General features: G+C 37.6%; 1 protein-coding gene across 18 annotated transcripts in view; it reads left to right on the top strand.

Moving 5' to 3' along the window:
- Positions 1-16,639, top strand: part of FAM151B (family with sequence similarity 151 member B) — a 54,330-nt gene that overhangs the window by 22,498 nt on the left and 15,193 nt on the right. For 8 of the 18 annotated variants that reach the window (XM_024247767.3, XM_054555680.2, XM_063724157.1 and 5 more), the window contains 3 exons: positions 3,460-3,625; positions 9,544-9,761; positions 11,867-12,002. In XM_024247767.3, coding sequence (XP_024103535.3) covers positions 3,460-3,625; positions 9,544-9,761; positions 11,867-12,002 — 520 coding nt within the window. The other 10 variants (XM_054555679.2, XM_063724156.1, XM_024247766.3 and 7 more) reach the window with 4 other exon arrangements.

Here is a 16,639-nt window from a genome sequence, read left to right on the forward strand (position 1 = left end):
GTATTTTTTTCTCATGATTTTATGGGTCAGCTGGGTGGTTCTTCTGTTGCATGTAGTACGGGCTTAGGATATTCATGTAGCTGCATTCAGCTGGGTGCCCAGCTGGGCCTGGAAATTCTAAAATGACCTCACTCATATGTCAGTGGCCATAATGCTCTCTGTCAGATAGGAAGTCTTAGTTCTCCTCCACGTGGCTTCTCGCTCTCTATGTGGTCTCTCAGTCTTCAGTAATCTCGCCTGAATGTCTTTACATGGTGGCTGGATTTCAAGACTAAGAAAGCCGAAGGTGCCAGCTGTTTTAAAGGCTAGCCCTAGAACTGACAGTTTTATTTCCACTACCTTCTGTTGGTCAAAGCAGGTCAAAAGTGGTGCCAATCATAATCCCAAAAGACGCAATCCCAAATGCCATATCCCGAGTGTTGAATTGCTGAAAGATCAAAATCCATAGTCTAAAATCCCTAATATCTAATTGAATCCCCAAACTATAATGATAGACTTAGAATTAGGTGCAGTCAAGGCTTATAAGAGTGAATTTCAAGTTGTTACCAGTAAAGTTTGTCTTTTTCATTCAGCCTGATGCCTTTGACAGAAAACTCAGATGAGTGGATTGGCCACGTGAGATGGCAGTGACAAAAACTTCAGTTTAAAATGCCTTATGGGTCTGCATGGGCATTCCTTCCCACTGATGAAATTCCAGGAGCTTTTAGTAAATGAAAAGCTGCATTTGCATGAAGAACCCAGAGAAATTACTGACTGGTTTGAAGATAATGACATGCATGGTCGGATAAGAAGACATGCCATGGAGTTGCTTTTTGACCATCAGTATTGTTTCCACCAAATTTGTGATCTGCATATAAGTGCATGTGAAATGCATTTCCACGTACCCAAAGCAGCATAGAAGCATGGCACAGAAGATCGGAAAATTTAATAGAGAATACTCATGCAGGTGCATATCAAATCATAGAAGAAGTCGAGAAAAAACAGCGCCAGATAGAAAATGAATCTGAATGTATTCTCCAAGGAGACTCATGCCCTAAAAGAAAAAATGTGGCCGGGTATGGTGGCTCTCATCTGTAATCTTAGCACTTTGAGAGATAGAGGTGAGAGAATCATTTAAGTCCAGGAGTTTGAGACCAGCCTGGGCAACACAGTGAGACCTCATCTCTACTAAAAATTTAGAAAAATTAGCAGGGTGTAGTGGTGCATGCCCGTAGTCCTGGCTACTCAGGAGGCTGAGGCAGGAGGATCCCTGGAGCCCAAGAGTTTGAGGTTGCAATAGAGCAAGACTCTGTCTCCAAAAAAAAAGAAAAAGGAAAGAAGAAAGCAACTATTCATTGCAGTGCAGGTTGGCCACCTCTTATGGAGTACACTTGTGCGATTACCTGTCATCTATCCCACTTTTTTCATGTGTCAAAGCTTCTTTTTCATTTTTGTCCACTATTTTATTATTTATCTTTAAAAAAAATTATTTTTGAGATGGGAGTTTTGCTCTATTGGCCAGGCTGGAGTGCAGTGGCGCGATCTCAGCTCACTGCAACCTCTGCCTCCTGGGTTCAAGTGATTCTCCTGCCTCAGCCTCCTGAGTAGCTGGGATTACAGGTGCCTGCCACCACTCTTGGCTAAAATTTGAGTTTTTAGTGGATACGGGGTTTCTCCATGTTGACCAGGTTGGTCTCAACTCCTGACCTCAGGTGATCTGCCTGCCTCAGCCTCCCAAAGTGCTAGGATTATAGGCGTGAGCCACCGTGTTTGGCCATTTCCACTATTTTAAATGGTCAGCATTGTTTTTTATAATTCACTATGCTACATAATTCATCTTTGCATTGTTTCTGGTATTGGAGGTATAGATTGTATAGAGACTTTTAGAGTGTTCTAATTTGTTTTATGCATTTTTTTCAAATTTGACTCCACAGAGGTGCGTTTTCACAACATTGACTTTCTGTGTAACCATTGCGCTTATTGATAAAAACATTGAAACTTTCACAGGAAATGAAGAGATATCCGTTTGTACATCTGCATTTGTGAAAGATAAAATTTCTCAAGATCGCAGTTCTTTGGGTGACTACATGTGTGATGGCAACCCATCACAGTTTTTGACTGATCTTGTCAAAAGACTTAGGTTGTTCATCAAGTTATTTCAGATGACTGCAGGTATTTAAGCTATTTCTTTATGACTGCAGTTCATTTGCTTATAACTGTTATATCTCTGCAGCTGATTAATACACCTGGGTGTTTATGCTTGCAAAAATGTGTGTTATTATTGCCTATTTTATTGTGTAAAGTGGCCTCTGAAGTGTTCTGCCATGTTTTCATAGGTTTCTCAAATAAATGCCCTTTTAAAAACGAACAGGATTGGCACAGTAGCTCATGCCTGTAATCCCAGCACTTGAGGAGGCCAAAGCAAGATTACTTGAGCCTGGGAGTTCAAGACCAGCCTGGGCAACATAGTGAGACCCTGTCTCTACAACAGATATTTTTTTTAAAATCAGCTGGGCATGGTGGCACACACCTGTAGTCCTAGCTACTCAGGAGGCTGAGGTGGGAGGATTGCTTGAGCTCAGAAGGTCAAAGCTTCGGTGAAGTATGATGCGCTACTACATCAACCTGGATGACAGGGTAAGACCCTGTTTCTAAAAAAAAAAAAAAAAAAGAAATTTTAAAAAATGTAAGTAAATGTATTTTAAAGAATTTTTAAAATTATTTTTTCCAATATTTTCAGGATTTTGATCTTTTGGGATTGTGGGTTTGGGGATTTTAGACTTTAGGGATTTTGATTTTCTGGGATTTCAAAATTCGAGATTATGGCATTTGGGGAATTATGGCCCCAACCCAACACAAGATCAGCCCAGCTGAATAGGCAGGGAAGAGGAAGTTGATGGGAAGAGCAGTATGCATGTACGGAGGAGTTGTTGGCAGCTATCTTGGAGTCAGTCTGTCACAGCCTGCTGAACATACTCACACCATGTCTGCTGAAGCTCATTACCTGTTCAAAGGATGTATGCTTTTAAGCAGTAACTAAACTGTAAGTCAAAGAAGTGAATTTTTAATGTAGACTTTCAAACATGAGCAATGAATATCCATAATTTCTAATTTGAGGAGTGAGAAGATAAAAGTAACGATTTTTATTCCCAGAAAACTTCAGCAAATACTTATTAAGCCTTCCATTATGTGTGTACTTTGCTGGTATTAGAAAGAAATTCAGAAGTATGTCAACAGCTTAAGATCTGTGTAACTTAGGGAAAGTCATTTAACTTTTTGACATCTGTTTGCTAATCTAAAAAATAAGGACAATGTGTACGGGCCTTGTATACTGCCTGGCATGGGATAATTGCTCACTGAGTGTTACTTTTCTTTCCTTTTTTTTTTTTTATCTTCCTCAAAAGGATGCTGAACATGGCGGCTCCTGTAGTTCTGTGCCCTGTTTTCTTAGCATTAACTGAAGTTCTTTTATTTGGACAGGTACTGCTCACATGATAGAGGCTGATGTCCTTCTTCCAAGTGATGGATCAGAACACAGCCAGCCAATTATGGCCCATCCCCCTGAAACAAACAGTGATAATACTCTACAGGAGTGGCTGACTGAAGTTATGAAAAGCAATAAAGGCATCAAGCTGGATTTCAAAAGGTATTTGTATAAACATGTTCAATTTTCTGGGAAAAAAGTAATAGCTGTGCCTGACTACCTATTTTTTTGTGTGTTATCCAAACTGAAAATGGAATTGTAGACTCTAATGTATTTCAGGACTGAACTTAAATGAACCTAAGACCCACTGAGTTATTTACTAAAATTGATTTTTGGAGACCCTTAAAGGCTAAAGTTAGATTAATTTTTATAAAGGAATTTATCGTAAGTGACCATTGTGACAACAGAAAGGTAAATTAAAAATGCTACATTTGTTAAAAAGTAACCCAGGAGAGAGAGAGCTGGGAGAAATTCATTGAGCTAGTTAATGCATATCCTATTTGATTTATATTATTATATTTGTAAAGGGAATTATTTAGAATTCTCCAATAACCAAAGTGTTTCTTAAAAATAATGCTTGGAGGCAGCCGGGCGCAGTGGCTTCAGCCTGTAATTCCAGCACTTTGGGAGGCTGAGGCAGGCGGATCACCCGAGATCAGGAGTTCGAGACCAGCCTGACCAAAATGGCGAAACCCCACCTCTACTAAAAATAGAAAAATTAACCAAGCATGGTGGTGGGCGCCTGTAATCACAGCTACTGGGGAGGCTAAGGCAGGAGAATTGCTTGAACCTGGGAGGCAGAGGTTGCAGTGAGCTGAGATCACGCCATTGAATTCTAGCCTGGGCTACAAGAGTGAAACTCCCTCTCAAATAATAATAATAATGATAATAATAATAATAATAATATTTGGAGGCATTAATACTGAAGAGCAAGAGTAAGCTGTCATTTCCTTCACTGTGGCCATCACAGGAAATTTTACTTTTGTAGTATTTTGGCAGTGTAAAAATGATAAAGCAAGCCAGAAATATACAGCAACACTTCAGAAGCACACTGTAAAGCTTATGAAGGCAGCTGCTATTGAAATCTAGGATTGGCAGTAAGCCTACTTCATCTCTGAGTAATATTTTTAAATAGAATTATCTCAAGAAATTAATAAGGACTTGGAATCTTGTAGGATTCTTAAGATGACTCTAACCATTTGTTATGGGGCAAAATATATGAATAAACCTTATTATACTGTTAGTGAATGAATAGATATATAAAATTTGATATACAGGAGTTTGGATTGAGAGGGTCTTGTGAATTAAAGAACTATCTTAAGATCATAAACTTTTTTTTCGACAGACCGTGGTGGCTCACGCTAGTAATCCCAGCACTTTGGGAGGCCAAGGCAGGTGGATCACCTGAGGTTAGGAGTTTGAGACCAGCCTGGCCAACATGGTGAAACCCCTTCTCTACTAAAAATACAGAAAATTAGCCAGGCATGGTGGTGCGCACCTGTAATTCAGCTACTCGGGAGGCTGAGGCAGGAGAACCTCTTGAACCCAGGAGGTGGAGGTTGCAGTGAGTTGAGATCACGCCACGGCACTCCAGCCTGGGCAACAAGAGCAAAACTCTGTCTCAAATAAATAAATAAATAATAATAAATCATAGACTTTTTGAGTTATGAATGGTTCAATTTCATTTTATTGACAAAGAAACTTAGTTCCAGAGAGGTTAAGTGATATACCTGAGGGTAACAGGTAAGCTTTAACAGGTAAGCTACAACCAGATCCTAATTCTCCTGAAGCCAGTCCAGTGTTCTCTATACCATGAAATAAAGCATTTGATCTTGAGTGCTTGACGGCTTAAACTTTTAGATCTCCTTGATGTCATGTGCTCAGTTTTTCATGTTTACTATTGCCCCTTGAATTGTTTCCTGGGACATATTCTTTGGTTTTTCACCAGTCAGATCAGCTCATTCATTCTTAAATCTAGCAGCTACCACAAAAGGGCTGAGCTGCTGAAACAAAGATTTTGCAAGTTTTTTTTAAAATCATAACATATTTGAAGGGGATTCAATATAAACTAATAGGTATATGAACACCTATTACATGTCAGACACTGTTCTAAAAGCATTGCATGTATTTTTCATTAAATTCTCGTAACAATCCTAAGAGGTAGGTTATTGCTGTTATTCTCATTTTGCAGATGAGGCAATGGAGATGGAGGGGGCTAAGGAGCCCGCTTGTCACATAGCTGTTAATGGAACTAGAGAGCTGTCAGCCTGGCTGGAGAGCTTACACTTTTAACCAGAATGCTGCACTCACTCCCTTTGTAAGAGCAGCTGAATGACCTGTTAGTTAAGTTTTAGTAGTTCTTGTTTTGTGCTTCTAAGTTACTTTGTTTGGTACACAAATAAAAAGTATTATATTTTTGCTGGGCGCAGTGGCTCATGCCTATAATCCCAGCACTTTGGTAGGCCGAGGTGAGCGAATCACCTGAGATCAGGAGTTCTAGACCAGCCTGACCAACATGGAGAAACCCCATCTCTACTAAAAATACAAAATTAGCCGGACGTGGTGGCACATGCCTGTAATCGCAGCTATTCGGAAGGCTGAGGCAGGAGAGTTGCTTGAACCCGGGAAGCGGAGGTTGCAGTGAGCTGAGATCATGCCATTGCACTCCAGCCTGGGCAATAAGAGTGAAACGCCATCTCAAAAAAAAAAAAAAAAAAGTGTTATATTTTTAAATTTTATCTGGAGTCTTAGCAAGCTCTTCAGTGTTTTAGCGAAGAATTATTTTCCCTTAAACAATGCAATTTTATATAGTTTGTTACAATTTTAAGTATGATATTTATTTTATCATTCCCAATTTTTAAATGAAATTAATAGGAAAACAGGGTATGATATTTAGAAGTTTGATTTACAAATAACTTCTTAGGAAAAAAATATATTCTATGATAACTAAGTTTATATTCTTTTCAGGAGAGTTAAATAAATACCACCAAGGAGCAATTTTCAGTAGTATTCTCACCAGGACTTTCCTCTTCAGATGATCATCTTGGTGAAGCTTTGGCACTTCCTTATGGGAAAGTTAGTACTAATATATGTAAGAATTGAGAATGTTGGCCACTGTATTTTAAATTAGAATCACATGGAATTTATAGATTAATTTAGAAGGATGTGTCATTTTATAATACATGCAATATTGAGCCTTCCAGGCTGGGTCTGTTATTTCTTGTAGTGTACAGTAGTCCTCTGTTATCTGCAGTTTCAGTAACCTGCAGTACACCATGGTCTAAAAGTGTTAAATGGAAAATTCGAGAAATAAACAATTAATAAGTTTTAAATTACACACCATTCTGAGCAGTGTAGTGAAATCTGGTACTTTCCCATTCCATCCCACCTGGGGTGTGACTTATCCCTTCCCTTTGTCCAGCGTATCCACACCATATATGCTGCCCACCTGTTAGTCACTTAATAGCCGTCACGGTTATCAGATTGACAGATCACAAGAAGAAGGGTGAGTACGGTACAGTAAGCTATTTTGAGAGAGAGAGAGACCACATTCACATAACTTTTATTATAGTATATTGTTATAATTGTTCTATTTTATTACTAGTTTATGTTGCTAATCTCTTACTGTGCCTAATTTATAAATTACACTTTATCAGAGATAGGTATGTGTAGGGAAAAAAACAGAGTACATATAGGGTTGGGTGCTATGTGGTTTCAGGCATCCCTTGGAGGTCTTGGAACATATTCCCTGCAGATAAGGTGGACTACTGTAGATTTTATTTTGTTGTTTAGGAAAGTTTGTCCTCAGTCCTTTTTTCTCCTACAAAATGTTACACCTTTTCTTCCAGAAGAACTTTAGAATTACTTTGTCAAGTTTTAGAAAATAAGAACTACAGCAACAAAAAGTTTTTGGTTCTTTAGTGAGGTTTTAAATTTGTTTAACCGCAGGTTTTGTTTTTCTTATTTAAGTTTCTAGTAGGGAAAATATCACTATCCTTCATCTACATTAGTGATAATTAACACATTTACGTATAAAATGGAATAAATGTATTAAATTCTTGCTTCACTGTGTTCTTTGTCATAGTTCCTTATGTTTAACTGCACAGTGCTTCGCATGTAGTAGGCACTTAGTAAACACTGGTGGAATTTTGATTGGTGGGAGAATACGCTGTTTGAAACTGGATATTGGCTAGGTGCGGTGGCTCATGCCTGTAATCCCAGCACTTTGGGAGGCCGAGGCAGGTGGATCACTTGAGGTCAGGAGTTCAAGACCAGCCTGGCCAACATGGTGAAACCCCGTCTCTACTGAAAATACAAAAATTAGCTGGGTGTGGTGGTGCACGCCTATAGTCCCAGCTACTTGGGAGGCTGAGGCAGGAGAATGGCTTGAACCCGGGACGCCGAGGTTACAGTGAGCGGAGATCGCACCATTGCACTCCAGCCTGGGTGACAGAGCGAAACTCCATCTCAAAAAAATAAAATAAATAAAATAAACTGGATATTATCAGATGGAGAATCAATCTTAAACCACTCTATGTCAGCTTACTAAATTGAGAAAGACTAAGAGGCTCCCTCCTGAAATGTAAACTGGAAATTAGTATTTAACCCAGCTTCCATAGACACCAGATTTCTTAAGAAATCAGAGTCCTTTTTGGAAAAAGAGGAGCTTGGCAGGAGACATGCATGGATTAGTTCAAGGTTTTTCCTTACTCCACCCATGAAGAGCAGCACCTCATGGGGACTTGGCTGCTGCTATGGGACTGACAGACAAGGAAGCTTTGGAGTCACAGGTACAAGTTGCTTGCTACCAAAAATGGAATTTTGTAGGAAGTACAGCGTTGGATCTCAGAATTGTGGTTTTAACATGGTGTTGACACAGGGCAAGGCAGGGAGAATTTAAAAGAGACAAATGACAGCATCTAAATTAAAGTCTGCAGAGTCCAGCATTAAGGTTTATTAATCCACTAAAATCTAGGCCCTCCATTCAGGGGCAGAAGCGTGAGAAGGAAGTGTACTACATGGCAGCAGAGGGAAAAGGGCTAGAGGCTAAGGGATAGAGCCTGGGTTCCTCTGGTTTTAGTACATAGTATCCTTGCTCACTGGTAAACATAACCCAATAAATAATGAGATTATTTAGATGTCTCCTGTTAGAGTAAGAGGCCCAAAAGGAGTGGAGAGAAGAGAGGTAGAAGCATAGATAGAAGTACTGCCATCTCTTAGGAAGAGAGAGGGAAATGTGAGGAGGGGTCGGTGAGTGTTCTCCCCTCCAATATCCATCTCCAAAATTCTTAGCCTCCCATTACAATATTCACTACAAGGTAATTCTCTTATAAATGAACATAGGCAAGTAAAAATTATGGAAGCTGATTAAAACCTTAGTGTTTCAAAGTCTGTAGGTATCAGCTAGAATATATGTAGGGAAGTAAAAAGAGTGAAGTTGCTTTTTAAATTTAAACTAAAATATATGTATTTCTAATTTTCAGAAAAGGTTCTTACAATAAAAGAAGAAAAATGAAACAGAAACTTGAAGGAAATACTATAATTTTATATTTTACAGTCATTTTTAGAATTGTTTATGTATCCAAACTGACCCAAGAATACATAAAGGAAAGAAGCTACTTTTATTCTCCAGGGTCATGAGCCTGAATTAGAGATACAGGGCTTGGATCCACTTGGGTACTTCATAAATGTGAATTTACAGGTTATTAAGTGTATTTCATTTATCTTATTTATACATTCTCGAATGAGTGAATATTTGTGTCTTTTAAAAAACTGTTTTCACACTAAGTGATCCTAATATGAAGTTTTGAAACCTCTATTTTGTCCACAAACAGTACTACTATTCATATATTTATAGACTCTTTAAGGTATATTCATGAGTGATAAGCACAATTCAACATTTAGAAATATGGCATATGTTAGCTTTTCCCTCTGGTGCTATGCAATCTTTGATTTTATTTAACCCAGACATTATTGTATTTTTATTATGAATTTGAGAACATTACGACCACTAGTCTAAAAGAACTTCTTTTTACTTTACCTAGGGAATCTACCTCATTGACAACAAATTATGTTTTTAGTCTGGCAGCTGTAGAACCATCCATGATGCTCTTGGAAAATGTGAAGAGGCATCTGAAGCGTCCTGTATGGATTAATGCCGATATTCTTCCTGGTCCAAATGGAAATAGCAAAGTAATAGATGCAAAACCATTTTTAGACACCGTGACATCCTTCTTTCCAGACGTGACGTTTTCCCTGGGTTGGACAACAGGGTGGCATCCTGAGAAAGTCAATGAGGGTAATAATTCTAATAATGTATTTCTTGTTGGTCAAATTAAAATATCCTCCAGGTATAAAAATAACATCTTTAATACAAAGCCCAAAACCCATTCTACAAAATCTAAGCCTGATGGAAAAAAAGGCCTGACCCTGCAGGTATGTGCAGACCCTTCCATCTACTCTTTCAGATAGTTGCCATGTTCACTGGTGACGCTGCAAATTTTAAGAGAGTTCACATATTTATAGTCATATAAGTAAAGCTTCTGTTAGCAATCTTTTTTTCTAATCTTTAAAAATATGATTTTCCAGATTTTAAAGGAAAGTGGAACACTTCCCTTCTTTTTATCAGGAAATTAGCTGCTAAACTAACATATTCACTTAAGATTTCTGTAAAATGTTCCTTTACTGACTGACCAATATTTTTTACAACTTGCTTTTGATAGAGCATAGAGTTATTTAAAATAGATATATTCTGGCCGGGCGTGGTGGCTCATGCCTGTAATCAGCACACTTCGGGAGGCTGAGGTGGGCGGATCACCTGAGGTCAGGAGTTCGAGATCAGCCTGGCCAGCATGACGAAACCCCGTCTCTACTAAAAATACAAAATTTAGCCAGGCATGGTAGCGTGTGCCTGTAGTCTCAGCTACTCGGGAGGTTGAGGCAGGAGAATCACTTGAACTCAGGAGGCAGAGGTTGCAGTGAGCCAAGATCATGCCACTGCACTGCAGCCTGGGCAACAGAGTGAGACTCTGTCTCAAAAAAAAAAAAAGTGTGTGCGTATATATATATATATTTATTTGTTTATTTATTATGTATATAGTTTATTTGTATATAAAAATATATATTCTCTATATATACATATGTACTTTTTTTTGAAGCTATTTAGAAACAAGCAAGTGTGTTTTCCATGTGGTTTTTTTTTGTTAAACAGAGTCTTGCTCTGTTGCCCAGGCTGGAGTGCAGTGGTGTGATCTCAGCTTACTGCAACCTCCACCTCCCAGGTTCCCAGGTTCAAGTGATTCTCGTGCATCAGCCTCTTGAATAGCTGGGATTACAGGCGCCACCACGCCCGGCTAATTTTTGTATTTTTTTTTAAGTAGAGATGGGGTTTCACCGTGTTGGCCAGGCTGGTCTTGAACTCCTGACCTCCAGTGATCCGCCCGCATCGGCCTCCCAAAGTGCTGGGATTACAGGCATGAGCCACTGCACCTGGCCTTTTTTTTTTTTTTTTTTTAAGAAACAGGGTCTGGCTCTGTCACCCAGGCTGAGTGCAGTGGTACCATCATGGCTCACTGCACCTTCACCCTCCTGGGCTCAAGTGATCCTCCCACCTCAGCCTCCAGAGTAGCTGAGACCACAGGCATACACCATCACACACAGCTACTTTTTAAATTTTTTTGTAGAGGTGAGGTCTCACTAAGTTGCCCAGGCTGGTTTCAAACTCCTGGGCTCAAGCTATCCTCCCACCTTGGCCTCCCAGAGTGCTGGGATTACAGGCATAAACCACCGTGCCTGGCCCACAATGTCTTAACATGATTTAAATATATGTAAAATATATACATATATATGTATATATATATATATATATATATATAGTCAATTTTACCACTATTTCTACTTTAAGTAAAATATACAGGTAATTTGGGCAAGCCAAAAAGAAAATTGATTTGATGTTAACTATCACTTAAACAGCTAGCGTATACCCCAAAGCAACCTTTCTTGGAAAAGAAAATTTAACAAAAATAGGAAATCCAAGTTTATAGAGAATAATAATGATGCAGGTGTACCTAAAAGAAGAGCCTTAAAAATCTTTAAAGTAAATAAAATCTAGTGGTGTAAATTTTTTTTCTTGTGCTTGAGAGATTAGTAAAACCTTTTTAGTGCCTTAATTTTTTGTTAAATTTGCTCTAGGTCACTTGTGGAATGATTTTTTATCTCCATTTTCCACTTAGTTTTTTTTCACATTAAGTAGCATTTTAATTCACTTAGAATCCAAATGGAAAGTATTATGAATTACCTATGAATTATCTATGGTTTTACCTAATTATAGGTAATTTAGTCTTTTATTTAATTGTCTTTCAAGATTTCAATCAATAAAGTTAAATTTTTTTCTTTTCTTTTAAGGGTACAGTTGGACAATGGTGAAAGAGATGGAATATATATGTAATGAACTAAGTCAACCTGTAACGTTCCCTGTCAGAGCAGCATTAGTCAGGCAGTCTTGTTCTCAGTTACTTTGGCTGTTAAAGAAATCAAACAGGTATGTAATAGTTTAACAAATGTGTATGTGAGTGTGTGTGAGAGACAGAGATAGAAAGGGCATTAAAATTGATTATTTAAGGACAGTGTGTGTGAGAGAAAGGTAGACGGAAAAGAAATGAAAACTGATGATATAAGCGCACAGACTCCCTCACCAGATTGGAGCACCTTGAGGAACCTTAACTTACTTAACATCGTATATTTTACCCCTATTCCTCACAAAAGTTTTTGTACATAGTAGGTGCTCAGTCAGTGTTAGCTGTCTTTTTCATTATGTTATATATTCACAAAAAAATATGAGTGGATAAATTAGCTTCTTTTTAAATTTCATCATAATTTCAGAAATCAGCCAGGTGTGGTGGCTCACACCTGAAATCCCACACTTTGGGAGGCTGAGGCAGGAAGATCGCTTGAGCCCAGGAGTTTGAGATCAGCCTGGGCAATTTAGTGAGAACTTGTCTTTACAAAAAAATAAAAAATTAGCCGAGCGTGGTGGCATGCATCTGTAGTCGCAGCTACTCGGGAAGCTAAGGTGGGAGCATCGCTTGAACCTGGGAGGCAGAGGCTTCAGTGAGCCAAGATCATACAAATGTACTACAGCCTAGGTGACAGAGCGAGACCCTGTCTCAAAAATAATACTTTCAGAAATCTTTTTTATATAAAAGTTTTATTTTAATGTGTAATAAAAATTAGTTGGACCACCTATTGAATATTTAAATAGATTATAAAAGTACAGATGTTAAAAATTTAATTTTTTTTTCTTTTAAGAGATCAATCAGTAGGACAAAAGGAAAAGTCCAGAATCTATTATGGAACTTAGTGTAGAAACAAGTTGACTTTTCAGATCTTTGGAGCAAGAAGTTCAACAACTGGTTTTAGGACAGCAGGCTATGTAGGAAAAACAATGCTGACACCTTTGCTTATTCCTTGCTCCAAGATACATTCCCAATGAATTAAAGATTTGAACATCAAACAGTAAATGCATAAAGAATAAACAAGGGATGATTCCTTAAATATAGTTTCAGAATGGAGAAGACCTTTCTTAGTAGTAAGGCACAAAACCCAGAAGCCTGTAAAAGGAATTTTGATACATTTGAATACATAAAAATGGAAAACAACTAGTAAAAAGACTCCCAATGTGTATGTCAGAGAAATGTTAAGAATTCTGACAAATAAAGGATTTTTACAAATTACCCAGAAAAAGGCCCAGTTTAATAGTTCACTATGTCACAGAGAATAGTGGAAGCAGACACTCATACATTTTTGGCTGGAGTGTAAACTGATCAATAATTTCCTTGGAGAGAAATTTGGCAAATACTCATGAATTTCACTAATGAGACCGTGTCTTACTAATAGACATTCACATAAGCACAGAGACATAGGTACAAGGATATTCTGGAAGCATCGTTTGTATTAATAAAAGACTTGAAACATTCTAAATATCTATCATTCAGACACTGTTGAATAAATTATGGTACACCCATATGATGGAATATTATATGTTATAGATAATGCAGTAGACCCTATGTTTTAATATGGAATGATCTCTAAGATATATTATTAACTGAATAAATTAAGATGCAGAATGATAGGTATATTATGATTCCATTTACATGTGGGAAAATTGATGTGTAAAAATATTTGTAGATGAATTGAACTTAGAGTAGTTTGAATCAGTGGCTGCTAGCATTATGCTTAAAGAGAAATATTAGGTGATACCAGACACTATACCAGTCAGATTCTTAGTTACAAACAATTATGGGGCAACCCTCATTGTTAAAGTATCCCGTGATGCTATTTGACATTCTCTTTTTGCAAACACATCATTTATTTATTAACTCTGTCTATAGTTTTGTTTGTTTTCATTAGTGTCAGGGAAGTGCACTGAAATCAAATAGCATACTGTATTAATTTTTTAAAGATTATTATTGAAATTAAAGCATTACATTTAATTAAATTTTCAATTTTCATGGAAGACTCTAGAGTTTTTGAGAATATATCTTCTTACCCTCATTTGAGAAACATTTACAATATAGATGGACTCTATTTTCTTGGAGACATGATACTCAGATAATCATGTGCACAAGTACTATAAGACTATGGCCACATTTATGAGAGAATTCAGCCCAGCCTATATTCCATTTGGGTATATTTTGTTTCATTTTTGATGATGTTGCATTGATTTTCACATAGTCATGTGTGTGATAAGAGCACCTAAAATCTATTCTCTTGGCAAATTTTTCAAATACAATATTAACTACAGTCCTCCTACTGTCCATTATATCTCTAGACTTATTATCTTGTGTAACTGCAAGTTCATCTACTCGTTATTTTTTAAAGATACCTATTTACTCTCATTTTACTGGTTTTGAGAATCATATTCATCCTCCAAAATTCTGGAGTTTGCTTGTTTTTCTAATTATTCCATAGAAAAAAACCACAGAACATTATCATTAGTTCTACAGACTTAGAGGTTCTTATATTGTTTGAGATAGGAAGGAAAAGTACATTTATTTTTTAAAAACTTAGCACTGAAGTATTTATGTAGACTGTACTTTTTATGGTAAAAGCAATGTAGGCTGTTAACAGTGTTTCAGATAACAAAATCTGGATAATATGGTTCTACTTTAAAAGACTGAAGGTTAGAATTGTCTTTATGGTGGACCCAGGTGTTTTAATTTTGTTCCTAATAATTTTCTTATTATCTAATGTTTGTGAGATTGCATGAAGACAACAACCTTGCTTATCTTGATCATCCACAGATCTTCAGCATTTAAAATAATGCCCAGCACATCATAGGAATTTAATAAATAGTTGTTAAATGGAAAAGCCAAATGCATACAGGCACTGTTTCATCATAGAGGGCATTAGAAGCCTGTACTTTCTGGAGAAGTAGTTTTGGTGTTTAAATACAAAAATAGCTATAAAAGACAGCGTTAAGCAAAGAGCCTTAGAGGTTATTTTAGTTACTCTGGTGTCAAGTACTGCCTCAATCACCTTGTGATGTGCTCTAATGTAATTAGTAATATGAATAATATATTACAAAGAGGAGTAGCTTCTAGAGCAAGAATGCTTCTAAGAAGATAGCAATATCCCATCTTTAAACGAGAACCTCATTTTGAGTCAAGCAATTGTGCATGAATGAATCTTGCAATGTCAAGAGAGCTATTTGAAATAAGACACTATCACAATATTTCTGTGTCAGGGAACTCAACAAGTGATGAACTGCCAATCCCTTTTTGCTTCTCCTTTAGGTAGTTGGTGAATCCACTCTGCCGTAACACCCTTGAACCATGGTGAAGTTTCAGTTCTTGACAGCATACCTGTTCAAAGAACAGGCTAAGTGTTTTTATTATAGAAATTTCAAAATACAGTAACTCAAACCGGAGAGAAATTTATATATCTCTCTCCAAACAATCCAGACTCAGGAAGGTCTCAGGAGGGTGGAGGATCTTCTCCGGTCATCTAGAGCCTAGGTTCATTCTGTCTAGTTCCTCTGCTAACCCTGGGAGTGTCAGCATGCACATAAGTAGAAGCTGACGTACACCATCACATTCCCGTTCCAGCCCACAAATGTTGAAAGAAAAAAAACATACACCAGAGTAACTAAAATAACCTCTAAGGCTCTTTGCTTAATGCTGCCTTTTATAACTATTTTTGTGTTTAAACACCAAAACTACGTCTCCAGAAGGTACAGGCTTCTAATGCCCTCTATGATGAAACAGTGCCTGTATGCATATATATATACATGCAGGCATATACTAGGTGTATTTAGATGACCTGTATATACTAGGGGTATTTATATTTTTATACTAGGTGTGTATATATATATAAAATGCATATACATATATATGAAGGCTATAGATTTCTGTATACAGTCATCCCTCAGTATACGTGGAGGATGGGTTCAAGGATGCTCAGCATACACCAAAATCGGCTCATTCTGAAGTTCCCAAGCTGTTCCTTTGGGACTTGAGTACACAGAAAGTCAGCCTCCTTATACCCACATTTCAAATCCTGTGAATACTCTATGTCCATTCTCATTTGGTTGAAAAAAAATCAGTATATCAATGGACTCACTCAGTTCTAACCTGTGTTGTTCAAGAGTCAATTATATTGATTTGGATATTGTGTCCAAATCTATATCCTAAATTCTCTTAGCATTTTTAATAGTCTTTCAGGGCCAGGCACAGTGTCTCATGTGTGTAATCCTAGCACTTTGGGAGGCCAAGGCGGGCGGATCACCTGAGGTCAGGAGTTCAAGACCAGCTTGGCCAACATGGTGAAACACCATCTCTACTAAAGTCCAAAAAAAAAAAAAATTAGCCATGCATGATGGCAGGTGCCTGTAATTCCAGCTACTCGGGAGGCTGAGATGGGGGAATCACTTGAATTCGGGAGATGGTGGTTGCAGTGAGCCAAGATCGCACCACTGCACTCCAGCCTGTGCGGCTGAACAAGACTCCGTCTAAAAAAAAATAGTCTTTCAGTTGATTTTCTTGAGTTTTCTAAGCAAAAAAAATTTATTCTCTTCAAATAATGTTAATTTTACCTCTTTTCAACTTTTATATCTCTAATTTCTTTTTTATGATGGTTAACACCTCTAGAATAGTGATTCTCAAGGTATTATCAGTAGGG

The sequence above is a fragment of the Pongo abelii genome, chromosome 4 (assembly GCF_028885655.2).
Source record: "Pongo abelii isolate AG06213 chromosome 4, NHGRI_mPonAbe1-v2.0_pri, whole genome shotgun sequence".
NCBI classification, from domain to species: Eukaryota; Metazoa; Chordata; class Mammalia; order Primates; family Hominidae; genus Pongo; species Pongo abelii.